The sequence below is a fragment of the Hippoglossus stenolepis genome, chromosome 18 (genome assembly GCF_022539355.2).
Source record: "Hippoglossus stenolepis isolate QCI-W04-F060 chromosome 18, HSTE1.2, whole genome shotgun sequence".
Lineage (NCBI taxonomy): Eukaryota > Metazoa > Chordata > Actinopteri > Pleuronectiformes > Pleuronectidae > Hippoglossus > Hippoglossus stenolepis.
The window spans coordinates 19,310,604-19,326,826 of NC_061500.1; the positions used below are offsets into that span (position 1 = coordinate 19,310,604).

Below are 16,223 nucleotides of genomic sequence, written 5' to 3' on the forward strand. Positions count from 1 at the left end.
AACGTTCCACCATTGCAGCAGTCACCAACAAGTCTCACCCCTCGTGAACATGTGGCATCCATCAGGCTGACACCAGTGATTCAAGACATTGCAGTTGAGAGAGTTAACTTAAAGAGGACATAGCATGCAAATTCCACTTTGTTAGTGCTTCTACAGGTTAATGTGGGTATCTGGCATGTCTACCAACCCAAAAACTCTGGGGAAAAAACACTCGCGCGTTTTGTTATGGTTCCTCTAAGTCAGAAACGTCATGCTTGAGCGACTTGATTGAGCTTCCTGGGTTTTGTGTCGTAACAAGGAACTGGAAGTCTCCCTACATGGTCTTGGCCCACCCCCCACCTCACCCCAGCCGCCTGGCTGTTCACACGGGACGTGCATTTCTCCGCGCTGGTCAGCCCCATAGACTGTATATATAAGGTCAGCCCGCGATTCTGCTTTCTCCGCTTGTTGTTGTACCCGTTGAATGTCGGGGTTCGGGGGTAAATGATGGTCTTCATAGCCCCCCACCCCTCTCTTTCTCTCTCTGTCTGTCTGCTTGTGTGCTTGTAGTGGATGGGCAGAGGGGGACATTTAATTTAATGTGATTGGGAAAATTAAAACTCCAGGACAACAAGGGGAATACAAAGTATGGGATGCATATTTGATAATTTATATCATATAAAATATGTAATTTATATCGTTTAAAATCATGGGGGGAGAGGAGGGAGGGGGGAGCTGGCTCATTAGCATTTAAAGGAACAGGCACTCAAAACAGGTCACTCTGTGGAGGGCTGTTTTAGACAGGGTAAAAAGGGTGCTGTTTGAAATGATCCTTGTGGTATTTTGACCAAAGTATGTTTGTCAGTATGTCAACTTGTGGTAAAATGGGCATGCTATGTCCCCTTTAATTGAACTTGGAACTCCCATACATACATAATCAGAGAACAATGTAAGAAAGGTAAAAAGATTGTCTGGCTTATGTTCTCTTCATCCCTTTAAGTGTTACCTTTGCATAGTGGCTCTGTGTCATTCCAGTACGGATCCCTCGCACTGATGCACTCGATAACAGGGGGCCCTTGTTCCAGCGAGTGGCCTGGGTCACACGTAAACTGAACCACAGCTCCGACCCCGTACAAAGGGTCAGAGGTGGTGAAGTTTCCATTCTGGAGGTACGGCTCATAGCAGTGGCCACGCTCAAAAGCTGCAGGAGAAAATGAGGAAAAAAGACAGAGAGCAAAATATGTTTTATTAAAGTCACTCCGTATGGCTATTTGAATATATTCTTCAATTGAATTCCCTTCGTGATACCTCAACAAACTAAAATGAATAGATAATATCTGTCATTCCAATTCCAAAGACGTTTCCTTGGTGAGCTTTTACTTTTCTCTTTATTGGTGAGGATAGACGTGTCCACAATCTAACACTGCCAGGAGGCATTAGCTCAGACTGTGAATCCTCTAGAACAACAATATAAGCAGCCTTGCAGTCATCTCAGAAATAATCGTGTTTAAATAATCATACAGGATATGGATATGGATCAGTTCATGTATAAACTGTGCGGCAGAAATACACTGATTATTGTTGTGTCAACATTAGCTTCCATACCTTCATAGCGGATGTTGAATCCTGTGTTGTGGTTAGGCTGATCAGTGATGAACTGGATCCTCACAGCTGGACCCTCACTGATCACTCCTTCAAAGGGTATCTGTCCACCGCGCCCGGAATCGAACAGCACCACAGAGCCGGCGTCCAGCCCGCTCCACAACACCAGCCTGCAGGGATGGAAAGATGGTGCGCATCAGTGCATGTGAAAGTGTTTAGGTTTAGGTTTCCATGGTCTGTTGATATTACCGATGTTAGAGACGAAAAAGCTTTGCTTTGTTATCGCTTTTTCTTCTCAGTATGAGGACGTCTTGAGTTAAACTCATGTTTTTGTTTTCATTTTCGCAAATGTGTTTGTGAATAAAAGTTTGAATTAACATCTTCAAGACATATTTAGTCAATCCTTTCAATAAAGGTAAGGAAAACAAAAATCCTCTGGAGATGTAAAATGAGAACTTTGCACACATTAATTAGGAAACCAGTGAAAGATCTAGTAAAGAAGATATAACTGTTACAGATCCAGCAGGAAGGACGACCCTCAGTGTAGCTCCTCATGTTTTACTATAAAGTAGGGCTGCACAATATATCTGATATTTATCGTCATCGTGATATCAACATGCACGATATACGTATCGCAAAAGGCTGCTTGAACTGCGATAACCAAGCTCTGCATGTGAATATATGTGGCCAATCAGATGGAGCCCTGCTGCCCTAGATAATAAACTAAAGATATTCAGATCATTGACGGGCTTGTCCAGGGTTTTTCCTGCATAGAGAATTATCAAATTTCACGCCGCCTCCCAACAAAATTCTAGTACAGTGGAAATTGCTAGTAATCACATTCCATCCAGGCCAAATTGATGTCTATAAGCGGTTGATTACTGTAGAAGAATAGCATAGCTTCTTTATTCCCTGAACCTGAGGGAAAGGTAATGATGCGCACACAAACACAAACACATCACACACACTGACTCCATTGCTCACTTTTCTCTCACTCTCACTCTCACTCTCACTCTCTCTCTTTCTCTCTCACTCACAGACTCAGCTGACGTCGCTGACCTACTCCAGTTTAAACGTTGGTTTGATTGAAATGACGCCACAATATCAACACGGATCACCACATAATGATCCATACTTTTCTTAGATACTAGTTAGATCATTCTTCAGAGCAGTGCACATTCATCAGCCGGTCCCGCTTGCTCTCTTCCTCTCTCTTTGACACACAGACACACACTTACAAACAAAAAAACTGTGTCATCAGACATATGTGTAAATCATTTGTTACAATAAAACTATAGCAGCGTTTAAAGGAAAGACATTCTAAATTGCTAAAATAAAAGTTTAAGCTGTACGGTGCCAAATCACAACATACAAGACTATATGATTGAGAACCCTCCAACAACTGTTTGTTCCATGTTTCGTTCTATTTGTCCTATTGTCACATGTTTTCTGAAAACAAAAATTAGTGCCTATTCAAGTAAAGAGAACCAGTGTGAAAACCTTCAGATTCGTGGACCAGGTTGGTCACTGCAGGCTGGAGACATTGTCCCATAAAACACATTCATAGATGTCCTGACCTGTCAGTGGATCCCAAGGCCAGTCTCTCGAGGTGCAGGTGCAGCCTCTGGCCCTTAGGTGCCTCCAGGGACCAGGAGCAGGAACAGTCCTGGGTGGCGTTTGGCCCATGGTGGGGAGAAGGGGACAATACCCTCCCCACTGTGGCGTTCTTCACTGTCCCTCCACAAAGAGCTGCAGAAGAGGAGGCACTTTTACTTCACTTTAACATAGAGGCCAAAACTTTTTGCTGCATATGAAACTTTTCAAATCTTGCTCCACTTTGAAACCAGCGTCTGCAGCTCTGCACCTACTCACCTCTGCAGCTGGGTTCCTTGCCGCTCCACACGGGCAGGGAGGCATTGAGGCAGGTGAGCAGCGCCTCCCCCTGCAGGTGGTACCCCATATGGCAGTGAAAACGGGCATTGCCTCCAGGGAGCAAGTCCAGCACAGACACCTCCCCAAAATGAGGCCTCTTTGGCAGGGAACAGCCCAGCCTGAAGACTTTAAACAGAGAGAGGGGGTTGACAGATGCTACATGCTTTCTACTTTTATTGCAGTTACAGTTTGCAGAACAAACCAAAGTAGTATACAGTAAATTATTGATTCTTAGCCATATTATTGTTAGCATCCAAATGAGTACAAGTCAGGTCACGTACTGTAGAGTAGTGTTAGTGAGGGCCAGCTTGTGAGTTCCCGATGTGTGGTTTCTTCACTCTTATAATAATTATGAATAGTCTTGTACGTTTATCTTTTTTTTCCATTTTCCAATATTTATATTTTTGCTCTGAATCAAATGTTTTATGGTCACGATTCATCTCTAAGCTGGTCGACCTGGTTCCAGAACTAAAACTCTTTCATAAGGACATCTGAAACGTCAATGGAAAATATGAATGGGTAATTCCCTTCTGGACCCAGAGCCATTGTTAAAGTAAAGGGTCACGCTCTATTTTAAGGCCTCTGTATTGTTCAAACAAAGTAGGCCACATGTCAACTCTCCAGAGTCTGAAACTAAGTCATTCGCACAGGGCTTGTACACAAAATACACAAACTAACAACATTACCACAAGACTCAGTCGAACTTTATGTTTATTGCTGCTTTGCATGTAAGTCAATGTTCACTTCTCCCATTATATTATATGCAAATTGTTTGTGTGACTTCTTGTTTTTAGTCTGAAGCTGCTATTTTACAATTTACTTCACAACAGCTAAAGATCAAAAATAAATGTCAGCCCTGAGTCCTCATTTAATTCTGTTCCCGCATGCATGTATTAGGACAGAAGTGGCCAAAAGAGCTTATAAATATACAGTACAGAGGAATAGTGTGAGGTAATTATTCTTGGTCAATTAACGTTAAATGGTTTCGAAAATAAGCAATTACACGATGTATATATATTCTAATTAAATTATCATAATAATAAGCTTTTCTGTGTGTGTTGTCTTTAGTCTCTTAATGCTGTTTTATTTTTATGCCTTTCTATCTCACCCTCATTTTCCACTGTGAACATATTCTAATCTCAGTCAACACGACTCTCTTCTGTTCTGCTACCTGCTCGTGATGTAAAAGGATTAAATGGCTGTGATTAACAGCACAGGTGGTTCTTAACACTATGATGCTTCCTCCTTTCCATATGATATCCTCTGTGGGCTTGTAGGGCCAAACACCCCCCACACACACACACACACACACACAAATTCCCCCATTTGCAGGCCCCTAATGAGATGGGAGCCAATTAATCAGAGCGCTAATCAGCTAATTCACGTGACAGATTCAATCACTGTGCTAAGTTATGAGATGAGAAGATGTTTGATCATTCCATTAGCTTGTATACAAAGTACAAACATTGCCTGAGTTCCTAATGATGAATTTACACTTATTGAATCTGTATAGCGTATATAATGTGATAGACTTAGGTTTGTGTAAACTCATGTGTGTGTGTGAGTGTGTGTGTGTCTGTACACATGTGGTGCATGGACTCACTCTGATAGTGCAGCTGGAAGATGCCCATGCTTCCCTCCGGCCCAGAGCGGTAGTAGACGGACAGAGTGTTGGTGGGACTGCGGATCACCTGACCTTCGACCAGCAGCGTCTGATTGGCCAGGACCAGCAGGGACCCTCGTTCATCTACACCCCTGATAGAGAGCTGCTCACCCTCCGACAGATTCACACTCTTCACCTGAACACACAGTGAAGATACACCCTTAATATTTTTATGCTTTCAAATGCTCCTAAGTTATTATTCAATTGACGATACATTGACGAGCATTTACTACATGGCAACAAATGCCCACAAGCAAAGTCTGTTATGGAGAGGTCTCAGTGTGAGGCTTTGTTGTTTTGAGGATCATTCTCAGATATTAAGAGTAAATTAGACTAAATGGTACACAAGTTGTACTACTATATAAGGGATGCTTGTAAACATCAAAGCATCTATAGTTAATATCTTTTAAAATTACCCAGAAATATAGAAAATCATGACCTAACCCTGCACTTCCCCTCATTTCTACATAGAATTTGAGTCTTTTGAGCCTTTTGATGCACTCACATCGCTGTCATCAGTGTGTTATTATCCCAGCTGGACCTGACTGTTGAATTGGTGAAAAAAAGAGTGTGGTAAATACCAAGTCGAATATAAAAGTAGAGTAAATATTACAGAAGGGCCAGAAAGGCTAGACTCCAGGTGAATATTACTTTATGGAACTGTATGAGGTGACAACCCTACAGTGTTGTGTTTAAATTGTTTTGCACTGTGCACACAAGGGCACACAAGTTTTATTATAAGGGTACTTACTTATTTAATTAAAGGTACGCTGTTATCAAGAAGCTTCAGTGTGGTCACACTCATCTGCAGATTATTCTCCGCCTTACTCCTGCTGCTCAAATTCAAAGGCCGTGCTCGTGAGTCAGTGATTGTTGCAAAGATTCAGTACAGTCACTGGCTTTTGGTTTAAATTTGCATCATGACGTCGCAAATTCCTGGATGCAGGAAAAATAACCCACTCAAATCCAGCTCCAGTTCCCAAAATGTGTTGATGGTTGTCACACGCTGGAGGGAAACAGAATCCATTTTATCAGTGACTGAGGTGACATCAGAAATCTCAGCGAATTAAAATTGAATAACGTGAGTGTGTTTGAACATCTATTGTTGTGAGGACCAACTTGAGTCTCAGTGCCTGGACATTTCAGCTGCTTCTTATTACTTCAAAGGACTGTTTGAAGATTTAGATGCAAAGTTAAGCTTAAAACTAGGTTCAAATTAGGACTGGGATTAGGCATTTATAGCTGTATGCAAAAGGAAGAATTTTAATTACTGACTTAGTAGGGAGCCCAAACTTTTACACATTCCACATTTATTTTTATTTTTAGTGTAGGTTTTCTTTTTCAAATGTGTAAAAAACACATGAATTTATCAGCATGTTTGAGGACAAAACAGTTGTAATGGTTAAGGTAAGGAGGGGCCGCAAAAGTCTAGAAAGACAAATAAACATTATCCACGTAAGAGTAATTTTTTTGCAGAACGACAATTAACATAAGCTGTTGTCTTAAAATAAATAAAATCACAACGAAAATTTTCTAACCAAAGAAAAATATCAAAACTCTTAAACAGTGCTGACCCACCGGGAACAGTTCTTAAAAGAATGTTGAGATGGATGAATCTAACTGCTGACCCCTGCTGTGTCGGATTAAAGCCATGAAAAGAAAACAGAGAGGGAGAGAGAGGGAGAGAGAGAGGGAGAGAGAGAAAGAGAAAAGACCCCTTTACACAGCCTGTTCAAGGTGGGAATGTTGCACCTGTATTCCATCCTGCCACTCCGTATAAAAGTATAAACATGGAACTCAGGTCGTGCTGTCTAAAATCACAAACTGTGCCGGTGATATTTCTGCTTCGTTTAGTTCAGCGACAAAGGCGTACAAATGAGGCTGTCATCTTAACGGCAATATACAGGATCTGTGTTGAAAAGGGGGCTTCTCAAGAGAGAGAGAGAGAGACAGAGGGGGCAGTACCAGCGGCAGTCACTAGGATGCAGAGTTCCCACTGGGATCAGATCAGAGGCACCCTCATGGTCACATAAACCCAGCTCTATAACTACAGAGGGATGTCCAGCATGATGAGCAGTGACTCTGCTGACAGTTACTAGTTGCTGTTGCTGCTGATGTGCATACCTGCAGCTCCACTCCATAGCCGGTGTACACGGTCACAGTGTAGGTGCAGTGTAAGAAGGTACCATCAGGCAGAGGGGGGTCATCCAAGGAGTCTATGTATCCCTCCGGGTCTGACAAATTCACCGCGCAGCTCTGCACAGCTGAGGAGAGAGCAGAAGAGTTGATTTAGCACTGGCCTTTTTTCCTTTTTTTTTTGGGGACCGTATGTTGCCTTGTAATCCCTTTAATGTGAGTCTGCTCCGAAACTCACTGGAAATCCCTGCTGTGTATTTTTAATGACATAAATTAAAGGGATCAGAGCCACGGCACAGCAGACACAAGGCACAGCGAGGACTGTTAACAGTGACATGAAATAAATAATCACATCCTCCATTTTCTATTTTTGTAAGATCAGTAAAGGGGGAAGTATTCAGATTGGTAAGTAAAAGAAGTAGTAATGCAATGGAAAAAATCCTCCAATCCCAGTAAATGTCCTAAATTCAAAATGTATTTCCATTTTATAATACCTCATACTCCAGTAGATCTCAGTGTGTAAATATTGTACTTTAGTGTACAAAGTAACGAACTACAAGTGAAATGATAGGGTTAGGGTTAGCAAATTCTTGAAAAGGAGTAGTTTTCCATTTCATTGTAATACTGGATTATTCTCGCTGAGGCTTCACACAAAGACATGGGGCGGCTGTGGTTCAGGAGGTGGAGCAGGTCGTCCACTGACCAGAAAGTGGGTGGTTCAATCTCAGTCTCCCCCATTCCATGTGCTGAAGTGTCCTTGGGCAAGACATTGAGCTGCTGATGGCTGAACCAGCAGTGTGTGAGTGATGAGTGATAGAGAAAGTGCTGCACATAAATGGAATATGTGTGAATGGGTGAATGGCAAAACTGTACTGTAAAGCACTTTGAGTGGTCATCAAGAAAAGTGCTGTATAAATACACACCATTACCTTGTGATGCATTTTAATCTAAATTCATACTGAGTTTAATATGATATATAATTATTTACTTTACCTCATAAAGTACTCAGACTTAATTTACTATGTAACCTTTTGAGGCTGATCAATCAAGGCTATTTATCCATATTGAGCTGAGTAAACTAGTCATGTGACTGATACAGCTGGAGGACAATGGCATAAGGCATGATGTGTAACATTAAAACTTATATTAACAAAATATGCAGCTTGATAATTTGGGAAGCTCAATAGGCTGCACATGAAGCAAAAGCACCAGGTGCGGATTCTGTCTTTAGGACTTGAGGCTTGTAACGTGGTTTTGGTCTCGGTTTCAAAACCACAAATGTCAACTAAATGGTGATGCTAGATTAAAAGTCATTACAGTTCATCATCTGGGGACAGTGAATGTCGTTTTAATTTACATTTATAATGGCGATCTCTGAAACAGTTGCTCAATCTGTGTTAAAGAGACTGACTTCATGTGGCTAAAAATGGTCTTTTCCTCCTGAGAGATAGTGGAAAAAGTGTAAAGTAGAACAAAATGGAAATATTAATTTTAAACTGAACGTTCCAGCACTGTGTAGTGTGGTCCACTGAATGAATAAAGAACAGGGTTTTGACTTCAGACTAGATGATTCACTCATACCTGATGAAAGTGTCCCTGTATCAGTGTCCACATCCTCAGTGTCCTCGCCCACCGTCGTGGCCACAGTGGTGATCTCAGCTTCTTCATCAGGAGTGTGTGTCTGTGTGTGAGGCAGAGGGGAGTGTGTGTCTGTAGGAGCAGGCCGGGTTGGATCGCTGCCTTGGCCTGACACTGCAGCTGATGGTGGGGGTTTTACCCTCCTTAGTAATCCCCCGCTCTGATGCTCCAGGGAGTGACTTCCAGGGAGGGAGCTGATGCTGAGTCCTCTGCCCAGAAGGGGGAGCAGGTTCTTTGGCAGGGCAGAGGGGAGGATCTCCCCTTTCTGGGAGACAAGTCGTCCGTTTTGGGCAAGTACTGAATGCAGAAAACCTCCGGCCACGGCACTGGAGCTTTTGGCTTTGGGGCTGCTTTCCTTTGTGCTCCTTGGTGTCACCACAGGGGATGGGGTGAAGGGGACAGCTGTGGGAACTTCTTTATCTGAAAAGAGTAGAAAACAAAGGATGAATGACTTCAACTGGCCAGACGAGTGAATTAAAAAGAAAAATCTTTGAAAATCCCCTGGGAGGACGTCTGTGGGTGGTTCTGTTACTGTCCTGCTAGTCTTATTGGGAGTGAGGTTATCTAGCAGAACAGCCAAAGCATGCACAAATATGTACACAAAATAAGTGTAGTGGAGAGACACAGCAGTTCAACATGACATGAAGGTGGGGGGGGGGACTAAAAAAAAGAAATGCACAGACAGGCAAACCACTCTGCCGTGCATGCTAAAATGCCATCTGCAGCAGCTTAGTTCAAGAACAGCACAGACAGCATTTACATACACACAAACTCCTACACACACACACACACACACACACACACACACACACACACACACACACACACACACACACACACACAGAAACGCACACACAATACACCTCCTGTCAACTTACCCACATACTTTGCAGTCCAACAACGAGCACCCATACAGTATATACACCCCAGCTGAAAATGTGCTCATGATACAGTCTCACATTAATCTACATTTGAGTGTCAGCTACACGCTCCTCGAGCAAGAAATGCAGGCCAGAGCTGTACTGCAGCTGTCGTTTTTATCAAGAAGGAAATAAGTCAGGGGAAAATGTCCTCTCAGCGATGTCAACAGCACAAGTGCTTTCTTCTTGTTTTGGTGCTTTTCCATCTTCAGACAGAAAATAAGTAGCCGCCTTATATTTATGGATATGTACTTGCATTACGCTCAATGTGCCAAACCGCCATCGTCGAGAAACTCATTTCAGCGTCTCACAGCTTGCAGGTTCTCATGCAGCAGATGTCGCTACACACACAAACACACACATGCATACAAACACACCTATTCTTGATGTAGTTCTGCTCGGTCTACTTTTGATTTTCAAGGTGTTGACATTTAATTATGGTTTCACAACAAGTGTAATATGGCCTTCGACAGTGAGTGTTACATTATATGCTGTTTGTCGCCTTCATGCTAGTGAGTATTTTGTGTCTGATTACAGTGAGTCTTTCAGAAGTCAGCACTATAAGGGCATTTTTACACATGGGACAGGTTTCATATCTTTGTTTGATTGTTTACATTTGATCTGGTTGGTATTAGTTTCACATTGCAATTTTGGGAGCAGACTTAAGACTTTTGTGTAACATACGTACGACCTGTTGTCATCTCCTACATGGGCTGCGTCAACCTATTCATGACATTGGTTGGTTTGTAGACAGTGTCAATGGTCTTTTGTAGATTCATGCTGCACAACATCAGGAGAATACGTCCCCTCCTCACTCAGAAGGTGGCGCAGGTTCTGGTCCAGGCTCTGGTCATCTCACGCCTAGACTATTGTAACTCCCTCCTGGCAGGTCTACCTGTTAGTGCCATCCGACCTCTGCAGCTCATCCAGAATGCAGCAGCTCGACTGGTCTTTAACCTACCTAAGTCCACTCACACTACTCCGCTCCTCCGCTCCCTTCACTGGTTACAGGTGGCTGCCCACATCCGTTTCAAAACATTAGTACTTGCGTACCGTGCTGCGAACAGATCGGGTCCAGTCTACATCCAGGACATGGTCAAACCTTACACCCCAGCCCGTTCACTCCACTCTGCATCAGCCAATCGGCTTGTTGCTCCCTCACTACGAGCTAACCAATCAACAAAATCAACTGTTGGCTGTCCTGGCTCCTAAATGGTGGAACGAGCTCCCCAATGACATCCGGACATCAGAAGGTTTACACATCTTCCGCCGCAAACTAAAAACACACCTCTTCCGACTATACCTTGAATAAAAGTTTAAACTAACAATTTAGTAGCACTTAAATGACACTTACTTATAGCACTCTGTAGTTTGGCTTTCTTGAAGATATTGTACTTTCTTGTATCTTGTTGTTCTGGGTTTGTACCCTCATGGTTGAATGCACTTATTTTAAGTCGCTTTGGATAAAAGCGTCAGCTAAATGAAATGTAATGTAATGTAGTAGTCTGGAGAAAATGAATGACCCGAGTCATTTAATTAATTCCGTTGCCACTGTTCTGTTTTAGGACTAGGGGATTCAATCCCTTTGTAGAGTGCAGATACCTGCGATGACATTTGGAATGAATGTTCCAGCTGTGGGTTTCCAGATGGGTGTCATGATGTCACTTGATGACATGTTGGAGAATATCCCTTGTATGTTTGAAGGTCTACCACACTATTTAAGATGAAACCACCAGTTGATGTTGACGGATGTTAGCGACCACCAGGAGATGTTAGGGACATATGTTCAGTTCTGTACCTTAGCATCATCATGTGGTCCAGCTTTGTAATCACAACAACTAATTCAAACCAGAACCTGAGGGCACACTGAGGCTAAAGGTAGATCAGACATCATTACCTCTATGCCTTTTCAAACTGAGCACCTACACTATGATATATTATCATGGTATTACTACCAGCATCAACAACTTCAGGTGCAGAACTTGACACTATTTGAATATGCCAAATGTACATCCTTGTGGTGAGGTGAAGACTGCAAGCAATCCTGTAAGCTGCTTTTTCTTCTACTATTGTTTAATGCTTAATCAACTTCCTGCAATTGGTCAGAAAGTCGGAATTATTCAAAAAGTGTTTTAACACTGCAAACTAACCAGACTTTGGTTTAGTTTAATCCGGAACCAAACCACCTCTTTTGGTCGGACTGAATTTTGGTCCGTCATCCTGGATCTTGGTCCGAGGCACCTTTCAGATCTGTTATTTTGATTCTGACTAAACTGAAAAATCCAAAGGTCCGAACCAAACAAGGTTGGTGTAACGTGTGTTTTGCTGCAACAGAGGTAACAAATTCAAGATCGATACTTACAAGTCACATCTCAGAGCTACAAGTGAAAGAGGTGAAAAAGGAAAACTGTCACAGTGATTTGTGCGCAGTGCAGAGATAAAGGCGTGAACTATGTTGTTAATAGATCATGTCATGTTAATGTCACAACAACTTGTTGGCAGAGCAAATACTGACAGCTCCTCTGGTACCTTCAATAATCATTTAACTCTTCTGACATGATTGAATAGGACTTGACCGTCAGTGCTTTTCTGTTCACTGGGGAGCTTCTCCATATAATTCTTCCACAGTGAGATCATTTGGGGAAGCCTATATCAGCCGAAACTGTAACTTTAGGCACAGCTCCAAACCACATTTATACATCATCTCAGTGACTGTAAGGACTGATCACATTTGATCTATTGCTGATATAAAGAAATATTGATGACCGCAGCTTCTAAAGAGGGAAGGACCTCGGCTCGCTGTTTGCTATCACTGTATCTGTTCAGTGTCCACATCTGTAATTCAGTTGATTGAAAAATGACGGCTGTCATGACTATAATGACAAGCTTGAAGTAGCAATTTGTGAGCATCAAATTAATCAGAGCACACGTACCGGTTCAAGGACCTCGTCTGCCTCTTCAGCCGGTCTGATAATGATTGGAGAAAGCATTGAATGCTCTGCAGTGACAGAATGGCTTTGACGGAAGTTTTGCATTGTATTTTACTTTTTAAATTACATTACATTTCATTTAGCTGACGCTTTTATCCAAAGCGACTTTCAATAAGTGCATTCAACCATGAGGGTACAAACCCAGAACAACAAGAATCAAGTAAGTACAATTTGATTCAAAGAAGCCAAACTACAAAGTGCTACTTGCTAAGTGTAATATAAGTGCAACCAAACTGAACATTTTCTTTTTTGGGTGTAGGTGTAGTCGGAAGAGATGTTTTTTTAGTTTGCGGGGGAAGATGTGTAGACTTTCTGCTGTCCTGATATCAATGGGGAGCTCGTTCCACCATTTAGGAGCAAACATGATTTTGTTGAGTGGCTAGCTGTCCCTCGCAGTGAGGGAGCAGCAAGCCAGTTGCTTAATACTTTGTATTATTGTTTCATTATCCTATTGATGTGCAATTATTGCGTTTTTATCTCATGTTCATTTTACATTTATGTGCGATAACCCATCACATATTTTTCAACCCTTTATGTGTGTTTTGTGTGTTAACCCCTTCTTAGTTCCTATGTTAAAATTGATATATCATAAAAAAACATCTCAAATGGGGGAGATCAAGAATCTGAAGAATCTCCTACTTCCTGTAGTTGTATATGCCTTTGGGTGAAATGAGCCTTTGAGACTAATTGAAACAGTTTGTTGCCTGAGCAGCACATTTGTGGTTGTGTCAGCTTTAGACTTTTAACATTTTCAAAGAAGTGTCTGAGGAATTGTTGGCTGACAATCCTTTGTCCTTAATTGGTCTCCAGCGTGTGTGGAATTTGCAATTACCCTGCCTCTGTTTTGTTGATGCACGCATCCCAATTACCTGATTTATACTAGTGGGTCATCATCTGACTTTGAACTATTGAAGTTATGATGTGTAATGAGAGAGACACATGGATACAAATAGATCAGCTGAGAACTGATAAGCAGAATCACAATGAGCTTATCCCACTAAGGGCACCAGTACATTTTAAAGGAGTTGTCAACAAGCTTGGTTATAGAGAATGTTTGAATTTCCTATGTATCAGAGCAACGCGCTGACAGCTTCGATGGCTGTGCTGCTATACCTGAGTAATTTGGTTCAGTCGTCTAAGTAAATAACCAAAGCCCAGATGTTGTGAAGCCCATTAAAGCTCAGATTGTGTTTATGACCAAATTCCCACATCCTAGTTTTTGAGATTAATGTGCACCATTTAGTTCTGATGAGACGTGTTGATGAGTGCTGACAGACTTGTAGCAGTTCGAAGTCTGTTTGACGGGGGCAAACACCACTATGACAGCGACAGTTTGATGGGGCATTTATCCTTTTTGAAAAGACTGTGTTCTGGGTGACTTGTCACGTGGTACACAGATCAGGTTGAAAAATGTTTGATTTAATGAGAAGAAAAACAACTTAATGAAGAGGCTGAAGCAATGAGGAAATAAACAACAGTGTATCACAGTGGTAACCTTCCACACTCAGTTACTCTGTGGGTCAGGATATGAATTCTTACTTGAAACCTCATTTCAACTGCTAACAAGAGGAGTGAGTTTGCAGATTTTTTATTCTGCCCCGAGAAACCATTGCAGCTGATTTCAGTGATCAGTATCCCCAATCAGAAAGGAGGTCATGATCAGCAAAATCAGGCACTGCTTGTTTTCCTCTAAACTGCCGGAAGCGCAGTATTCATGAAGCTCATAGAAGAGCAACTGAAAAGCAAAAAAAACAACACATGCGAGGAGAAACAAGGAATGGTAATGCAGGAAGAGAATAGATCCGAACGTTGGGCAGAAAAGGTTATACGACACAACTGGGATGAGAAAAGAACCACTGAGCAGATTAGACACTTTAAACCTAATAACGTGGGACTGTCGCCATGGTTGGAAGGACAGATCCTAAGCACTGGCAGAAACCTAAGCTCCCTGCCTGAGTGGTCAAAGATAAACTGCTCAACACTGCACGCCAGATCACAATTGGATCTCATCTGTTTGGGCCAATGCAAAAAATAAATCACATATCTAAAAATGACTATTGCAATCAATATTAAATCATTACTTGTGTTCATCTTAAAGAAAGCCCCTTCCAAAACTGCTTATTTATGTCCACATTCAGCAGCTACTAAGCAGCGTGCTCATTCGTTGAGCATGGTGTGCATGCCTATCTCTGGTTTTGGTGAAATATCTGTCTCCGTAGCTGCTAAAAGCTGCAGTATGTTCCCCAGCTGCTCTCTGACCATGTCTATCTGCTGTTTGCTGTTGAACAGGTAGTGGACAGAGGCTTTTGACAGATATTTACAAGGGTCACCTAAGTCTGCCTTAGCGTACAGTGCATGTGATGGGAGTATGAGTAATCTTTTTTTGCTGGCACCTGATATATTCTTTACACTGTTTGTCTGTCAGAGGCCTGATAGAATAAGATACAGCAATGGACTTTTATCTACCTTGCAGAAAACTGTCGGAAATTACCGTGGGACAAGGACTCTTCTTCTGGGCGGTCGGAGGTGGTGAGATGGCATGGATATTCTTGTAGTCTGTTTGCACCACACCTACTTAAACGTTGTTTTGGGACTGTATTATATTATGAGAGTGTATTATATGAACTTTTTGGGAGATCATTTTGTTTGTGTTGTTATTGTTTGGGGTTGAAGTGTTTTGTTTGCCTTAAGCCGTCCAAGTGGGACCTGATACTTAATTTTCTGCTATACAAACCAATAATTGGAAGCTGTCAGTGTCAATTTCGTAATTATATATTTTTGTTTGTATTCTAATTGATTAATGTAAGCAGGTCAGCTGGCAGCATTCTTTTTCATTTACATGGAGAAAATACTGCATCTCTTAATCAAATCAAATTTGTTTATCAAGCGCATTTTAAAAAGCAACTTGGGTTGAGTAGTGCTTCACAGAGACAGCTTATCTTTCCCTCTGTTTCTCCTCTATCTCTGCCCCCTATCTCATATGTTTTCCCATTTTCTCCTCACAAACCAACAGCTCTACTGTTCCCTAGTGTTTGCTCATTGTAGGAACTGTTTGGTTTCTCTTTTACATTTGTAAGATCTCTATCTTAAACCTCTGTAGAGTGCCTAAATTAAAAAATCAAATACAAGTCACAAATTAATACAGGGAAGGACAATATTAAAAATCACTTTATTACAATAATTGTTGAAATCAAACTATTTATTGTTGCAGACAATTTAAAAAATATATTTATTTAGGTTCATAAATATGGAACTCAAATGCAACCTGTGTAAAGCTGTAATTTAAAAAATGCAAAACATAGGGGAGATCCACTGTCTGTGAATGGCAACGGCCAAGGCATCAGAGTGCAACTTAAATATTTC

General features: G+C 41.7%; 1 protein-coding gene across 4 annotated transcripts in view; it reads right to left on the reverse strand.

Annotated features, from left to right (window-relative positions):
• Nucleotides 1-16,223, reverse strand: part of LOC118098144 (seizure 6-like protein) — a 65,098-nt gene that overhangs the window by 13,220 nt on the left and 35,655 nt on the right. For all 4 annotated transcript variants that reach the window (XM_035141644.2, XM_035141642.2, XM_035141643.2 and 1 more), the window contains exons 2-8: nucleotides 8,894-9,370; nucleotides 7,301-7,440; nucleotides 5,117-5,312; nucleotides 3,454-3,639; nucleotides 3,159-3,330; nucleotides 1,585-1,751; nucleotides 986-1,180 (exon numbers count right to left, since the gene is read on the reverse strand). In XM_035141644.2, the coding sequence (XP_034997535.1) occupies nucleotides 986-1,180; nucleotides 1,585-1,751; nucleotides 3,159-3,330; nucleotides 3,454-3,639; nucleotides 5,117-5,312; nucleotides 7,301-7,440; nucleotides 8,894-9,370 (1,533 nt within the window). The remainder of the gene's footprint in view (nucleotides 1-985; nucleotides 1,181-1,584; nucleotides 1,752-3,158; nucleotides 3,331-3,453; nucleotides 3,640-5,116; nucleotides 5,313-7,300; nucleotides 7,441-8,893; nucleotides 9,371-16,223) is intronic.